At 46.6% G+C, this 17,498-nt stretch overlaps 3 protein-coding genes across 3 annotated transcripts; 2 read left to right on the top strand and 1 right to left on the bottom strand.

Moving 5' to 3' along the window:
* Nucleotides 1-4,714: 4,714 nt before the first annotated feature.
* On the bottom strand, nt 4,715-7,961 carry LOC127344881 (ribonuclease III domain-containing protein RNC1, chloroplastic). The gene is made up of 5 exons (XM_051371231.2): nt 7,152-7,961; nt 6,159-6,363; nt 5,877-6,077; nt 5,562-5,648; nt 4,715-5,468 (listed from the first exon to the last, which is right to left on the bottom strand). The coding sequence occupies exons 1-5, from the start codon at nt 7,913-7,915 to the stop codon at nt 5,151-5,153; spliced, it is 1,575 nt and encodes a 524-aa protein (XP_051227191.1). The 5' UTR covers nt 7,916-7,961; the 3' UTR covers nt 4,715-5,150.
* A 136-nt stretch (nt 7,962-8,097) lies between these two features.
* On the top strand, nt 8,098-10,544 carry LOC127344882 (uncharacterized). The gene is made up of 3 exons (XM_051371232.2): nt 8,098-8,587; nt 9,893-10,017; nt 10,100-10,544. Exons 1-3 carry the CDS (start codon nt 8,098-8,100, stop codon nt 10,301-10,303), a joined length of 819 nt encoding a protein of 272 aa, XP_051227192.2. The 3' UTR covers nt 10,304-10,544.
* Nucleotides 10,545-12,017: 1,473 nt separating this feature from the next.
* On the top strand, nt 12,018-16,168 carry LOC127344880 (calmodulin-3). The gene is made up of 3 exons (XM_051371230.2): nt 12,018-12,230; nt 14,382-14,751; nt 15,845-16,168. The coding sequence occupies exons 1-3, from the start codon at nt 12,155-12,157 to the stop codon at nt 15,936-15,938; spliced, it is 540 nt and encodes a 179-aa protein (XP_051227190.1). The 5' UTR covers nt 12,018-12,154; the 3' UTR covers nt 15,939-16,168.
* The last annotated feature ends 1,330 nt before the right edge of the window (nt 16,169-17,498 follow it).

The raw sequence follows: 17,498 nt of genomic DNA, 5'->3' as shown, positions 1-17,498 counted from the left end.
TTGTTGGATGATGAACACCACTAATTGTGTAGGATTACACGAACCCTCAATACCGGAGTTAACAAGCTCCACAATATTCGATATTCATGTTTAAATAACCTTAGAGTGCACGATAGATCAACACAACTAAACCAAGTACTAACATAGCATGCACACTGTCACCATCACACTATGAAGGAGGCATAGATCACATCAATACTATCATAGCAATAATTAACTTCATAATCTACAAGAGATTACAATCATAACCTACGCCAAGTACTACACGATGCACACACTGTCACCATTACACCGTGCAGGAGGAATGGACTACTTTAATAACATCACTAGAGTAGCACATAGATGAATTGTGATACAAAACTCATATGAATCTCAATCATGTAAGGCAGCTCATGAGATCATTGTATTGAAGTACATAGGAGAGAGATTAACCACATAGCTACCGGTACAGCCCTTAGCCTCGATGGAGAACTACTCCCTCCTCATGGGAGACAGCAGCGGTGATGAAGATGGTGGTGGAGATGGCAGCGGTATCGATGGAGAAGCCTTCCGGGGGCACTTCCCCGTCCCGGCGGCGTGCCGGAACAGAGACTCCTGTCCCCCAGATCTTGGCTTCGCGATGGCGGCGGCTCTGGAAGGTTTCTCGTACCGTGGCTTTTCCGTATCGAAGATTTAGGTCAGGGACCTTTAAATAGGCGAAGAGGCGGAGTCGGAGGGCTGACGAGGCGACGACACACTAGGGGGGCGCGGCCCACCCCCTGACCGCGCCAGCCTATCATCTGGGGCCCACAGGGCTCTCCTCTGGTGGCTCTCGGGTGTTCTAGAAGCTTCATGCAATTCTAAGATGTTGGGCGTTGATTTCGTCGAATTCCGAGAATATTTCCTTACTAGGATTTCTGAAACCAAAAACAGCAGAAAACAGGAACTAGCACTTCGGCATCTCGTCAATAGGTTAGTGCCGGAAAATGCATAAATATGACATAAAGTATGCATAAAACATGTAGATATCATCAATAATGTGGCATGGAACATAAGAAATTATCGATACGTCGGAGACGTATCAGTCAATCTCACCGGCTTGCTGTAAACAAAGGATTAATTGTATAGTGTGGAAGATGATGTTTGTTTGCGAAGAACAGTAAAGAACAATGTTTGCAGTAGATTGTATTCGATGTAAAAGAATGGACCGGGGTCCACAGTTCACTAGTGGTGTCTCTCCAATAAGAAATAGCATGTTGGGTGAACAAATTACAGTTGGGAAATTGACAAATAAAGAGGGCATAACAATGCACATACATATCGTGATGAGTAGTGTGAAATTCAATTGGGCATTACGACAAAGTACATAGACCGCTATCCAGCATGCATCTATGCCTAAAAAGTCCACCTTCAGGTTAGCATCCGCACCCCTTCCAGTATTAAGTTGCAAACAACAAGCAATTGCATTAAGTATGGTGCGTAATGTAATCAACAAAAATATCCTTAGACAAAGCATTGATGTTTTATCCCTAGTGGCAACAGCACATCCACAACCTTAGAACTTTCTGTCACTGTCCCAGATTAAATGGAGGCATGAACCTACTATCGAGCATAAATACTCCCTCTTGGAGTTACAAGTATCAACTTGGCCAGAGCCTCTACTAGCAACGGAGAGCATGCAAGATCATAAACAACACATATATGATAGATTGATAATCAACATAACATAGTATTCCATATTCATCGGATCCCAACAAACGCAACATGTAGCATTACAAATAGATGATCTTGATCATGATAGGCAGCTCACAAGATCGAACAGTGATAGCACAATGAGGAGAAGACAACCATTTAGCTACTGCTATGGACCCATAGTCCAGGGGTGAACTACTCACACATCAATCCGGAGGCGATCATGGCGATGAAGAGTCTTCCGGGAGATGATCCCCCTCTCCGGCAGGGTACCGGAGGCGATCTCCTGAATCCCCCGAGATGGGTTTGGCGGCGGCGGCGTCTCTGGAAGGTTTTCCGTATCGTGGCTCTCGGTACTGGGGTATTCGCGACGAAGACTTTAAGTAGGCGGAAGGGTAGGTTTGGGGGCGACGCAAGGGCCCCACACAATAGGGCGGCGCGGCCCCACCCTTGGCCGCGTGGCCCTGGCGTGGCGGCGCCTTGTCGCCCCACTTCGTAACCCTTTCGGTCTTCTGGAAGCTTCGTGGAAAAATAAGACCCTGGACGTTGATTTCGTCCAATTCCGAGAATATTTCCTTTGTAGGATTTCTGAAACCAAAAACAGCAGAAAACAACAACTGGCTCTTCGGCATCTTGTCAATAGGTTAGTGCCGGAAAATGCATAAATATGACATAAAGTGTGTATAAAACATGTGAGTATCATCATAAAAGTAGCATGGAACATAAGAAATTATAGATACGTTTGAGACGTATCAGGCGTCACTGATCCAACCGCTTTTGGTCATGGGCCGGATCCGAAAACTTCATCTCCAGACTGTATTCTCTTTTTTCGAGAGCACGCGCAAAGCGTGCCTTATATTTATAGAAGAAGAAGAAGAATTATAGACAAGAAAAACAACTGATACAGACATCACAGCTTACACTCACTCACACCCTCCCAGCCCTCCCTCCGACTAAGGCCTACTCTCGCGCTATCTGTGAGCTCCCTCCTCTCCTAGCTTTTAAACATCAGGCCTTAGCCCAGCTTTAAATTAATAAAGCCATGAATGGCAGGTACAAGATGCTGACAATTCAGCTAACATGCAGCGCACACAAAGCAAGAAAATACATCAAGAAACACCGCCTGAGATGACGCCTTCATCATCCTCGCGATCATAGCCTTGAAGAAGAAGTCGTGGAGTAGACACGCCTGAGAAAGGCCCTATCTTTGTCAAATCTCGACAGCACCATAGTGGCAGTGAACTCCGCCTCTACCTCCGAAGAAGGCCCCTGCCTCCCCGCCTTGGATCGAAAGGGGTCGAGTATCGGAAGGTAGAACAACTCACCCTAGAGCAATGCAGGAAGAACTGACCAAAAGGGGCTGCCGGGAGAAGAACATTGAATAGGATGAAACCTGCACACCAGCTGTCCACACACATCTTCATCCTCAACACCGGACACTCATCAAGAAGCAAGCTTTAGGGTGAAACCGCCAAAAGAAAACACGGCCAAGATAATGGCACCAGAACCACCGTTGTAGGTCGCAGCCGACCATGGTAGAACGCCGCCACCACTGAACGCTGCCACCAGGTTCCCACACACCGCCGTTCACCTCCCACCGTCCCAAGACGACGCCTCCAAGGAGGACACGACGTCAGAACGCCGCCGCCGCCCAATCCAAGGGATTTAGGTTTTCACCCGGGAGGAGGGAGGAAGGGGATAGGGTTGGACCTCAGCATCACCTCCAAGGAGTGCGCCCAGAGCCCCCTTGACGCCGTGGCCGCCTCCGTCGTCCAAAGCCCCAGCCCCGCACACCGCGACTACTCACCAGATCCGCCGAGGCCAGATCCGGAGGCATCGGGATCGGAACATCACAGGTACGGGCCACCGTCTTCAGATCTGACTGGAGGCCGACGGGGCAGCCCCCGCACCACGACCTCACCACACCCTCTCCTCGCCGCCCCTGCATCCAATAAGAGGAACCACCAGCATCAGCGTGCGCCTCCTGCCGCCGGAATGGCGCCGCCCTCCCCAAGCGAGGCCGCCGCCCCAGATGCCCGAGCTCTCCGCGAGGACCACGAAGCAGCGAGATCCCGGCCGCCACCTTCCTTGGCGTCCGCACGCGGTTTTTCGGGCGGCCACCTCCGGCGGCGGCGAGGAGGAGGGAGGGAGAGGGGAGGGCTAGGAGGTCTAGGGTTTGGGGTCCTCCGACGTCGCCCCAAGCGGGAGCGACACGGGAGGAAGAGGGGGTTTCCCTCCCTCCTCTCCTAGCTAGCTCCCATAGATGAAACTCCTCTTTGATGCCCACCAAGATCTGGGTTGGGTCCTTTTGCTTCCGCACATTCCCGAACACCCTCGCTTTCCTTTGCTTCCAAAGTGTTCACACCGGTGATGATGATCATAGAGTCGAACCGCTTCCTGTCGAGCTTCCTCACCCTCTTCCTGGCCTCAGTCCACTAGACCGGATCCTACCTTCAGAATCGCAGGCAACTAGACCGCCCGGTGGGCTATATGCCTCACCATCATTTTTGGGCCACCCAAACTTGCCGGAATCAGGACCCTGTGGTATACTCAGTTGACATATCCTAATAGTTTCTCCACGCCCGAAGTATCAGCCTTGCTGTTGACGATCATAATAGCCCAGCTTCTACATATACGGGAACCACATCTGCTCACTGATAACAACTTTGTATCTTTCCGTGATATGAATACAGAGAAATTATCAAAAAAAAAACACAAACTTGCAGCAGCGGCATCGGCTGGTGACATCATGGAATCGCCTGATCATTGGGAGATCAGGCCACTTTTGGCATCGATCACCAGCAATGAGGTTTTCAATGCCCATAATATATTTCACATTAAGAGGGGTCTCAACTTTAGAGCGCACTATCAGGCCAAGTTAGGAAGGAGGCTTCAGAATAGACTCTGTACTCTCAAATGTCCTGGTCTTTCTCAGGATTCTGGGCATTTGCCCAATGTATCGAGCCTCTTCGGCTGATATTATAGGCTCTCTTTGCATCTCCTTTGTAAAATGTTGTTAATTTACAGCTTCTACTCGTTAATATTACAAAAAAAAGTTCCAGAAGATTAAGTTATGCACCCATAAACAGATGGCACAACACGTTAGCAGTACACGTTGCATTGAATTTCGGTTACAAAGCCTCACAGATAACTCTATAATATTTTGCTGCAGCTGCTACTACTGCCGTTTATGTTCCTGCTCAAACGGAATTTCTAGCCAATTGGCAAAACTATAACTTCGAAAGATTACAGAGCTCAATTTTACACCATTTCTAATCCAGCTGCCTAGCGAGTAGACAAGTGGTTGCACGTGTTGTGGGTTACAGAAGTGACTGTACGTGCGGTGTTTCAATCTGCAGTCCTACTCTGGTTCCAGACTTCTACAGTACGATCTGCGCTTGGGTTTTGACGACCCTGCATCTTCTCAAGCTGGCAATCTCGCCTGCTAGCAATTCAGCACAAATTGATGAAGCACATCCTCATACGGCTTTCGGCTGAACCTGTTCGAAGTCAAACACCTCAAACATTAATCGCCGGACATCAGGCTTGCCATAGACACAGTACGAGAGCCCATGTATTGCTTGCTGGACAGCGGTCGTGGAAGGATTTCTTAGCCGGCGGTTGTGTTCAAATCTGTCCTGTACAGTCTCCCCATATATAATGTAGTGGTGAAGGTGTTTGTCCCGCAAGTACCGTCCGCAGTACTTGTTCATCAACAACCTCCTATGCTTCTCTGCCAACCACCTACCGGGTGCGTCGAGATGCTTCATGAGCAGCCTCTCTGCCAATACTAGATCCTGATCACAAAAGAGTTCAGACCTTCATTATGACTGTTGACCCAATGAAGAGTGGCCAAACGCCAAAAAGATCATTATAGGGGCACAACAAACCTGAATCTTCTGCCCAACATATTCCAGGCGCTCGAAACAAAATCTTGGATGCTCGAACTTATACTTCGAAGGATGCATGAAGCACAACTGCAGTAAAAAAACAATACGAGTTATGCTGATTTATCATTTATGCACAGATGATAATGGAACTGGAGAAACAAAGAAATATATCAACAATTTGAGTTACTGGACAACTAGGAAACAGGATTTGATAAGACAAAGAATGTACCGACAAACATGCTTTGCATGCAGAGAGACAAGTATCGTTAGAAAGGAAGACCATAAGGAAAGAAGAGAATAGTGGTGTCCAAATACCTGAAGACCAAGTCCAAGTTCTATGTTCCTTGCTTCTGTGATTTCTGGAATTTTATCATTCTTAGGCAAGGGATATCCTAAGATATTCATGACTTTGGGTCTATTATCGAAGTCCCAAATGTTTCCTCTGAAACGATGCATGCCTGGTGGTACACATGCTCGGAAAAGCCTAGGATGAGCAAAAAGAGCATCTTCTGGTGGCTGCATTACATGCAACAGTTAACTAGATAAGAGACAAGCACTGGTGAAGGTTTCAGACAAAAAAATAGGAACGGTCAATACCCGATAGGCAGCAACATCTTGCCACGTGAGTTGTCTCTTTTCAAACTCCACTGAAACATAGTCAACATCTTCTAGTTGACGCCGCAGTTTTGGCTGACAGCTCTCTTCTTCAGGGTCCATACCGAACGCCTCAAAAAGAACACGATAGACTTCAGGCATTCCAAAGCACAGATATATAGCTCCAAATAGTGCCCAGAATACAGCCCTGGAACACAAAGTATCATATATGTATGCCAATTTGACAATTAACAGTACAGATAGCTGTAACAAACCGAACACTTCAGATAAACTCTTTACATGACAAAGCATCATCATGAATTTATGATTTGGTTATGTGCTCCATATTCTCATACAAAGAAATTTTGCACAGCAAGTCAATATAGGGAAGGAACACACAGCAGTACGGCATAAAGAGATGGAAGAATGTATACCCGTACAAAATCTAACTGGATAATGTGGGGGCAACTAGCCCATTTGCAAGGCTGTAGAACACCCCAAAATGGAGATGACTTAACCGAGAAAGTCGCAGAACAATACATACAGATAACAGTAAACTACAGAGTGACCAAACGATAAGCTGGCATTATTCACTTTCACCATTAATACTATGCTAGTACATCCAAATTAATCGAATACACTGAAAGTGTCAAGAAGATAACAAATAGTTCAACGGACCCCTACCAAACTACTCCTAGCATCACATCACCCTTACAATTCCTAAAAAAATGACTGTCACAGAAGAGAAATAACATAATGCAGATCAATCTCATGCAAAAATACTGATCAATATCTAATTTACAGGTTGACATTCAGGTGTTAAACACGGTATGAAGCTATCCTAACTCACAGGTTGACATTCAGATGCATCATGTTGACTGCAAAGGTGCCATGGACTATATCACTCTTCTACACTGGTGACTGATCCCAAACCAGAGCTATATATCTCTCTACAATTCAAATAGCACATTTTCAGGAAATAATGGAAAGGCTTACTTGGTGGGCGGTTCCCGGTCCTTGCGTATCATCCTATCCAAATCGTCGTAAGGAAACACCAAATTATGCAGGCTGGCGGCTTTGATCCATCTGGGCAGCATCCTCTTCCCGATGAGCGCGAACACGCGCTCCCGCATGGGGCCAGGGGATTCCCTGGGGTACCTCTGCAGGAAGAACTCGGAGAAGGCGAGCTCCAGCACGAACTGGCCGAGGAACCAGAGCCTGGAATGCCCATTCCGCACGTGGCGCGTGCGCGTGCGCTCGGAGGACGGGTCGAGGTGCTGGAACGCGAGGTAGAGGAGGACATCGAAGTGGCGCGCGGGGCAGTCGTCGCCGTCGCCGAGCGTCTCGGAGGGGGCGAGCGGGTAGCCGAGCGCCTGCTTGGCCTCGAGGAGGTACTCGTCCATCCAGGCCCGGTCGGCGGCGGAGAGCGGCGAGGAGGGGAGGCAGGAGGAGAGGAGCGGGAGGGACTTGAGCGAGAGCTGCGGGCTGTTGAGGAAGCGCTGGGTGAGGCGCTCGTCGTCGAGGGGGGGTTTGAGGATGAACCGGCGCGGCGGGTGCTTCTTCTTGGGGGACACGAACTTCTTCCGCTCCGCGAGCTCCCGGAGGAGCCGGCTCGGGCTGTTGGCCGGCTCGGAGGGGGGGGATTGCGGGGGTTGGTCCGCGGTCACGGCGAGCGCGCGGACGCGGCGGCGCGTGGTGGGGAGGTGGAGCGGGAGGGGGGAGAAGGTCAGAGCCTGGAACGCCATGGCCGGCGGTGCCATGGTGGTGGCCACTGCGAGCTGCGGAGGAATGGTGGGCGGGCTGCAGGAAGGGGGAAGAAGAGGATAAGCGTACAACGATAGGAATGGGACCATGGACAGCCGTCCGTTTTGTTTTCGATGGCTCGGATCTGGTGGACTGGTCCAAATGTGAGAAAATATCTTTAGCTATCCTTCGAAATGACATGGCAGCCCACGTGAGGCAGCGACAGTTCGCCAGCGGCATCTCGGAAGAAAAAAAAGGAAGAACCGCCGCCGCCGATCTCGCCCGCGGCCGCGGCCAGAAGGCGGTCTGGGCGCCGCCAGCTCGCACCCGCCCGTCGATGGCGAACCCGAGGAGGGCCATCGCGCTGCAAATCCACACCCAGACCCCGCCATTCCCCGCGGCCGCCGCCGCATCCTCGCCCTCCTCGCTGCCGTCGTCGCTCCTGCACTTCCTGAAGCGGCCGGCGTCCTTCCCCTTCCTCCTCTCCCTCTTCCTCCTCCTCACTTGGATCTCCCTCCGCTTCCACCAACCCGCCCCCTCCGCCTCCCTTCGGCGCCCCGCCGTCGCCCACGACCCCCAGGCCAACCTCGTACGCTACCCAGCCGCCCTCCACCCCACCCCCATCGCCGCCGACGGACGTGGATGGCTCCTCGACCCTGTGGCCGCAGCCCGCGATGCGGGCCTCCCAGGTGAGCGCTCCCCCTTTGCCTTGCGAATTCCATGTTAGCTCTCTGTTAGCTCGCTTCAGAAAGTTGGTACTGATCAATTCGAAGGGATACTATCCTGATCAATGGCAAAAACACCGTGCTATCAATTGCAGCAGTCAGGTCTGTCTAGTTAAATTCTGTAGTAGACACTCCTCCTATGAAATTAACAGTGAATGGAAGAACTAAGTGGTGTTCTGAACATGCCACTAGGAGAAATGCAGCACACACATGCTGCGGTGTCAGGTGTCGCTGTAACATTGTCCGGAGCAGCTCTTGGTTTGCCCCTTCCAAAATATTATTGCTAGTGAATCCTTCAGTTTTCTACCTCTGGTTTATGATAACCAGTATATGCACTATAGTTTTGCTGGAAATATACCTCTTGCTTCGACAGCATTGTTGGTTCATACAAGGATTGTCTGTGTTCTCTAATATATGGGGCCTGTATAGCAAACCATGACCCTTGAGATGTTTGGTGATTGGTTTGTTCCATCTTTGCTGCTCTATATTGTTAAGAATATACTACACAGAATAGACTGATAGATGAGTGGGTTTCTTCTTTGACAAACAATCACTGATCAAGACCAGCGTTCAAAATTACCAGTTCTGCTTTCCTTTTTTGTTTTCCCCAAAATGTCCTGATTAATTTATCATACTGATGATATGCGTTCTTTCGGCCGAAGCGAGAAAAAGGTAGAAAAAGAGAACATTGCTGTAGGGATGTAGGATATGATTGAGTTTTGCTAAAAAAGTTGGAGTATTCTGCTTGGCATATATTCCCCATATTTCTTTTGTGTTTTATTTACCTTTGTTGGTTCTATCAGTAGATGCCCATTTTATGGAAGACAGGGGGACCTTTTTATGCATTGCTACTGTTTTCCTACTACTTACTAGTAGTTATGGATGTGTTGCACTTTGTGAGTGTATGATTGTACTTATAATGAATTTGTTCTATGCTACCTGCAAATTAGACTACCTATTTCTACATTCTTGTTTGCAACATTTTGCAAGTCCAGTTCTCTTCATCCAAAGGATATTCCAATCACTGCTCACTTGGTAGTTGCAGAACTACTAGCATGTTTCTTTTCTCTCGGAAGCTATTGTGGGACAATGTTTACACAAGAAGCAGAGTCACAATTATATGCATTTGTGAAAGAAATATATTTACCTCTATGCGATTGCTTGGAACTTTGTGCTAAAGCTTAGGGAGAACACTTGTAAATAGACCTTAAGTTTCTTTTTTGGGCAACCCGGTCTTCCATTAATTATTTAATGTTCAACCTGTGATAGGTGGGGCCCTGGTATGTCTTTCACTACACGTAGGAGTTATCCAGCCAGGTGGTTTGCGTGGCAACCATCGCCACCATACCTGCAACGAAACATTCGTCATCTGGGGTGCAAAGACAAAATTCAGGGTAATGATCTTCCCCTTTGCCATTCATTTCCTGATAATCACATGCTTCTAGTGTTGATTGGGTGTTTTTCGGCAATCAACAGTTAGAAAATGCTGATGTGAAAGATAAAGGATATGGAGAAGCCATAATCGCTGCTGATGAGGTGGCCATTGTTGCAAGCACAAGATCAACTGCACACGCGTTGATCAATATGGATGTGCGCCCAACCTTCTTCTTGGGATGTCAAGATACACCGATAAATCCCAACAGTTCAAACACCGACTACAAGGTCTGGAAAGATCTCTGACAGTCATATTGCTTCATCGGTCTGATGGTAGGCAGTCTTTCAAGGCTAATATGATGTGAACCATGCCTGTATATAGTTGAGGACTTGAGGTGACGCTTGCAGCTGGCTTCCCTAGTTCTCTTGTCTGAATTTTTTGGTAGCAAGGGAAGTCATGTTGTTACTAATGTTGTTTTCTCGTGCATATAATCACAAGTCATGTACTCTTTTGTCTCAGTCAGTTATACTAGTGTTCACAAATCCACCTTCTTCGTTTCAAGATTCTCAGGATAGTTCTTTCTTTGGAGGCACAGTGTACTATTCTTCCGTTGAGCTGTTAGTTGATAGACCATTTTTTCCTTTTGTTCTTTTCGATGTGCTAATACACAGGAGGCATGAAACGACCTCTTTGTATTAACGAATTGTAGAATCATCATTCCTGATTCTTCACTGGACTTTACTTGCTTGGCGAAACAGTGCCACGTTTCCATGACACATTGATGTGCTTCCCAGCTTGTTCTGTGACTTGTCCCTCGCTTTGGCTTACAACTCTCTTTTTTCGACTGTTAACGATCAGCATCATACATTTGCAAGTCGGATTCGTTTTCTCCCTGACGGCTCTTGTGTGCCACAGGTTCCTCAAGGGCATCTGTCAATCTTCATCGACAATTCTTGCTGCAACATAAGATATTTTAACTAGGATATACAACTTCATTCAAAAAGGGATATTGATACTCAGCTCGACCGCAAAGCTTGCTAAGTGTGGCAGTCAATTATCTTTACAGCAAATCTTCAATGCAGAAATTAATCAATATAAGATCCTGATACAGCTTATACGTGTGGTGCTCCTCAATCCTTCAATTTAAACCGATTTTATGGGTATTCATAGTATGAAGCGAACTACGCCTACTATTAATACTCCCTTTGACCCATATTACTTGTCACATCCATATTAGCGACAAGTAATGTGGAGCAGAGGGAGTACAAAATCAAGTGTATGAATGAAGGCAACACAATAGGTGTATTGTCCAACAATTCCAATGACGAAACAGATGGTGGTCCAGTGCTCTTGTACTCTACTGCAGGAATAGACAAACAAGCCAATGAGATGGAGAGAAAAAGATCAAATACAAAGGAGAGAGATCTTGCGCTCTACAGTCCTCTCATCTGATAGGTCCGCTTCGTATTCCACACGATCTGATTAGGCTAGTCATAGTGGTAAGTATCATGTAGTAGTATCGTGCATATGATACTTGTGTATGATACTATCTCTATAGTGGTTAGTATCATGAAGTAGTATCATAATCATGCTATATTTATTGCATTTTAGAATCTCAATGCAAATTTGTGCACACGATTTGTTTGACATTAACTTTTCTCGTGACATGCGCTATGATACAATATCTACCTATGTTACTCTAATCTCCTCTCTCCTACTTAATTAGCTGCCGCATCAGCATTTTTGTGGGAGCAATGCGCATGATACTAACTATGATACTAGCACTATGGCTAGCCTTAATGGAGCCAGGAATCACCTCACTGATTTTGTAGAGAAAAACAATATTCCACGCCATACACGCGAACCTATAAAGAACATATTCTCACACTCCAAGTCTCCAACGTCCAGAATAAAATACAGTAGCAAAAATACCAAAAAGAAAAGAAAAAAGTGAAAATGAATCAGATGCCCCAAAACTCGAAATTAGGGAATCCCTAGTAGTAGTTCCCCACCCGGCCACCTCCCGATCCTCTTCCTCTATAAAGCCCGGTCCGCAGCATCGTCTCCGCGACACAGACGGTCGCCACTCGCCCACGCACCAGCCATTAACGCGCAGCTCGCATAACCTTCCTGTTTCTCTCCTCCTCTCCGTTGTCATGGCGGACCAGCTCAGCGAGGAGCAGATTGGCGAGTTCAAGGAGGCGTTCAGCCTCTTCGACAAGGACGGCGATGGTATCCACCCCCTCTTCCCCCTTCGTTCCCTCATTTACATTAGGCGGCGATCTCCCGCGATCAGGCCGGCCGGGCCCCTGCTCGATCGATCCGGACCGCACGACATCGGGGTCCCTGGCCGACCAGGCATCGTGGTTTGATCCGTGTCATGCCTAGATCTGATTGGGGTGCCACGGCTGTGGCGATTTTATTTTTGATTCGATTTTCTTGACGTGTTCGCTATGGTAATTAAGGGGCCCGCCCTGCTGGGATGATTTAATCTGACATGATTTTATCTTGTCTGAAATGAATTTTGGAACGAGGATGAACGAACGGCATATGCGCATCAATTTTGCCAATTCGGTGTAGCACCTAGTTCTGTGATCTGCACCTGGTCATGTCATGTTGTTTGAGGTACATGAACTGAAGTGCAGAATGTGATGGGAAATGTGTTTTGGGGTCAATGTAAATTGGAAGAAGGGCGTTGCTGCGTGGGGTAGGTTCTTGGACGTAACCTGATAATAATAATAGTACTAGTAGAATTTTGTTTTCTTTAAACCATATTAAATTCTGAAATAACAATATGCAAAGGTAGTGGCCTAGTGGTACAAGATACTGTTGTCAATTGTCTTGCTTACTATACTTTCATTTCACTTGCATCAGATTCCTTAGATTTCTCTGCTTCTAGTTACGATTGCAAAGCCAGAAACATATGCTTCAAGTCCTATCATGTCAATTTGGCAGCAGTGTCGTGACGTTCTTCGTGGGCTTAATGTGGGTTACTTTGTCAGTTACTTTCTATGGAATCGTATTATATTAAACACGTGCAAAAGGCTTAACACTTACGAATAAAGTGACTACGTAAGAGAACCTGTACCTAGTCTGAACTGGTGAATACCGGTGGCATGGAATAGAATATTGAACAGAGCACTGTAAGAATGGTGGACCCTTCAATAATGCTATACTATCAGGCTTCTCATACAAAGGGAGGGGTGCAGGTTGTGATTTCTTTGGACAAACGGTATTGTCAAATATTTGCAAAGTAAATGCTTGTGGTATACTTTCAGAGGAAAATAACAACACACATCAATATTCATGTTCACCAGCTCACCTATTGAAGTCATTGATGTTGAATCTATAACCCAATCCTGAATAGTCATATTCAGTTTATTTAGTTGGATATTTGATCTTTTGCGGGAGTATCCTGCCATTCTTGTAAATGCTTTGCATACTATGTTTATGTTAGCAATATCTGCAAGTTGTTTCAATGAATTTGGATACTAAGTTGGCATATGAGTAATGTCATTACAGGATTATCAAATTTGGTTTTCTATATCAAGATGTATGCCATTTAGCGTGTAATTTGTCTAGAATAATTGTATAGCTTTAAAATTTTGTGGTACTCAATGAGTTGTTTATTTTTTGGAACCATTGGAAGAACAAGAGTAAAATTGGTAGGTGGGTTTGATGAGGACATTAGACTAGTGAGTATGGTCTGGTATGATAAGTTGTGGATAAGATGTCATTTTGAGGGGAAAATAGTCTGGACGAGTTTAACCTTTTAATACTTATGAGTAACATGGATTTAATAGATTTTGATTCTGACCTTAAATCTGTCATTATGTGGTGTTGGCGATTGACGTTGTGTGTACTGTGAAAGATGCATGGTTATTAGATGTAAAGCCATATAGAAGTGTTGAGATTGATAATTAGCTAATGCTCTTTTTCAACTAGAGAGATAACAAAATAAACACCTGCTCCTAAGTAGTCTGCTAGCCAATCTGTTTTTGCAAGGTGTTTTTCTTTATATAGAAATAAGCTGTTTAGAAATATTACCTGAGATCTGTCGACTGCTTTATGCATATTATTGAATTAGTAAGTAAAATGTTGTGATGTTTATTATGTACGTTAATCTTGGTGCTCCCTTCATTTCTGCATAACTCTTGTTTGAATCTTATTGTTCTGACTAATGGGTGGAAACAACTTTTAAGCTGGTTTTGTGTTCCTTGAATTAAAACAGTTATTGATCCTTATATGTCTTGTCTAAATCTTCGCACTTTCTGCTGTTAATTTTGTGGTCACTGCATATGCATGTTTGACTTTACAGGTAACAGGGCAATCATTATATTCTCGCCTCTAGCTGTCTTAACATGAGCTGATCTAATTTCGCAGGTAGCATCACCACCAAGGAGCTTGGCACCGTGATGCGTTCCCTTGGCCAGAACCCAACCGAGGCTGAGCTGCAGGACATGATCAACGAGGTGGATGCCGATGGCAACGGCACCATCGACTTCCCAGAGTTCCTGAACCTCATGGCCCGCAAGATGAAGGACACCGACTCCGAGGAGGAGCTGAAGGAGGCCTTCCGTGTTTTTGACAAGGACCAGAACGGTTTCATCTCTGCAGCTGAGCTTCGCCAGGTGATGACCAACCTCGGGGAGAAGCTGTCCGAGGAGGAGGTCGAGGAGATGGTGCGCGAGGCCGACGTGGATGGCGACGGCCAGATCAACTACGACGAGTTCGTCAAGGTCATGATGGCCAAGTGAGGAACCACCCCCTTTGAAATAACCTTTTATTTTCTTTCTCCGATAAAAAATAACGAACCGTCCAGCTTACAAGTTGCAGCTAGTATTCCATAACAATTTCTTCACCTTACTTACTCGCTGGTACTGACGCTTGTTGGCTAGGTGTAGTAGTTGCAGCTAGCACTTTCATAACATTTTCTCGGTGAGGAGAGAAGCACCAGATATTATTTTTTGTTGTTTTGGTCATGGACTCCTCCTGCACTATTTTTTGTACTGGCAGCTGCGCTACTTCTTGTACTTGCAGCTGTAGTAGCTCTTGCTAGATTTTGTGTTTTCCTTCTTGTTGGATCTTCTTTCTTTCAAGTTTGTGACTGTTTGGGCATGTTCCGTTGCTATTGCTTTCTCGTTTTCGTTTGGTGTCGCGGAGTTGCTATAGCGTATGCACGTGAAGTGTGTAGCGTAACAATCACTTGTGGTTGTGGACCATATCGTTGTAGACGTACGTGCCACAGGTTGCAGCCTACGTCGTGGTCACATAGACCTGTGGTATATGGTCGGTTGTCTCTGCTCTCCATCCCGATTTGATAACAGGCTACGTGGAGCACTCTGTTGGAACCCAGTGTTGAACCGTGCCAAATACATTTGTGGCTGCGTGCCTGCGTCTCACGAAGTCACCATGGTCCTGAGGTTGAAGACGATGCCATCGTCTCGATGCGTGTGGTCGACTGGTCGTCATCCTGGCATCCGGTGATGCTTTGGAGCTGCTCGGGCTGCAAACAACTGGTCGGGATATGGCCTTTTGTCGCTTGAGAATATATGCCATCGCCACATCCAAACCCTTTTTTAAACAGCCTGGAAGATGCTAAACGCATCTTTTTCATTCGTTTATTTATTTTGTATTCGTACAAAGTGAAAGTTAGTCATAGCAATTGGCAAGGAGACCTCGGTGCTCGATCCGGCTTTGGGTCATTCTTTTCGTATTTTACTTCTCGGCGTCTTGCGATCTGTCCCCCTCAATGATATACACAACACCTCTGCGATTCGATCTGCAGTATTATTCAAATAAGAGAAGGGGCCAAAGCTTATGCGCATATAACCCTGTTTGTGCAGGAGAAGGAAGCAGAGGATAGAGGAGAGGAGAGCGCCGGCCAAGAAGAAGAACGTGGCGGCTGCAAAGAGTGGCCAGAAATGTACTATCCTGTAGTCGAAATCAATCGTTCACGCTCATGGTGTGGTGGGCTCGGAATGCTTGGTCCCGGTGGCCGGGGCATCTGAGCTATGTGTTGTATCAGTCAGTGTACTATGTATCGGGAGCTATATACGCCCTAGAAATGGATTTAGCTGTAAAACATCCAACAGTTCCAGGCTGAGAGAAAGAAATAGCAATGGACCGTTTTAGTCGATTGTGCTAATTTTATAATGTATTATGGAACAGTTTCTGGCTTTTAAAAATGTATTTTTTAAGTTTTTTTGAGACTTCATTTTTTTCCAAACGCTAAAAAGTGCTCAGAGGTCATGGAACACGTCTCAGCCCCTCCAATTTCTGGCCGTCCGATGCTCCTTCGACTCACTTGATCATGTGCGGTCGGTCTTGCTTTTCTGGTGTAAGACGATGAGATGAATAAATAACACTGCGCCTTTTTCGGCTAAAATTGTAAAAAGGTTGTTTCAAGGGTTTGACCATTTTAAGTGTCTGCTAGAGTTGCTCTAGCATTCGGCAGGCCCGTAAGGTTGTAGCTACTTCACCATCAGTCTGTCGCACGGGTTCCCCCCCCCCCCCCCCCTCTGAATGGTTCGTTGCATAGAAAAACAAAAAATTCTACCGCAAAGACGAATAAAATCAAGATCCAATCTATGAAAAAAGCCAAGATCTAATCTATGAGATATGTGGAGATAGATGAGAACTAACCCTCGAAGATCCAAAGACTTAACGAGATCAGATCTCGTGGTTGATGAAGACGATCCTTCCGGTGCTGCAATCCGGCAACACTTCCGTACCCAGTCACACGTACGGTGTCGATAAAGACCTTCCTATCCCCGTTCCAGTGGACAGCGGAGGTAGTAGATCCCCTCGGAATCCCAGCAACACGACGACATGGTGATGGTGGTGGAGGAGAATTCCTGCAGGGCTTCGCCTAAGTCGGAGCAGGATGAAATGGGAGGGAGGAGAGGTGCAAATTAGGGTTGAGGCAAGAGGGGGCTTTGGCCGTCCACCCCTCCCCTCTTTATATAGTGGGGAGGGGGGGTCGGCTAGGGTTGCCCCCCTTGGCCCAATCCCATCTAGGACCGGCACAAGGGGAGGGGGGCTTTCCTTCCCCCCTGGTGCGTCTGGCCAATTAGGGATGGGCTGCACCCACTCGGCTCAGGTGGCGCCTCCCAGGGTCGTGGGCCCACTGGTGGCCCCTCCGGAACCTTCTAGAAACCCTCCGATCTTTCACTGGAAAATTACCGAACTTTTCTGAACCCCGGAAAATGACTTTGCTTGTATGAATCTTATTCTACAGACCATTTCAGACCTTCTCGTGATGTCCTGGATCCCATCCGATACTCTGAACAATATTTGGTCTCCATCTCATATTCCATATCTACTTAAACAACATCGAACCTTAAGTGTGTCAACCTACGGTTCGCGAACTATGCAGATTTGATCGAGACACTTCTCCAATCAATAACCAATAGCGAGACCTGAAGATCCATAATGACTCCCACATATTCAACGATGACTTCGTGATCGAAAGAACCATTAACATACAATACCGATTTC

This window comes from Lolium perenne, chromosome 3 (assembly GCF_019359855.2).
Source record: "Lolium perenne isolate Kyuss_39 chromosome 3, Kyuss_2.0, whole genome shotgun sequence".
Classification (NCBI taxonomy): domain Eukaryota; kingdom Viridiplantae; phylum Streptophyta; class Magnoliopsida; order Poales; family Poaceae; genus Lolium; species Lolium perenne.
The sequence above is the reverse complement of the archived record's forward strand: the minus strand, read 5'-3'. Positions and strand labels throughout refer to the sequence as shown.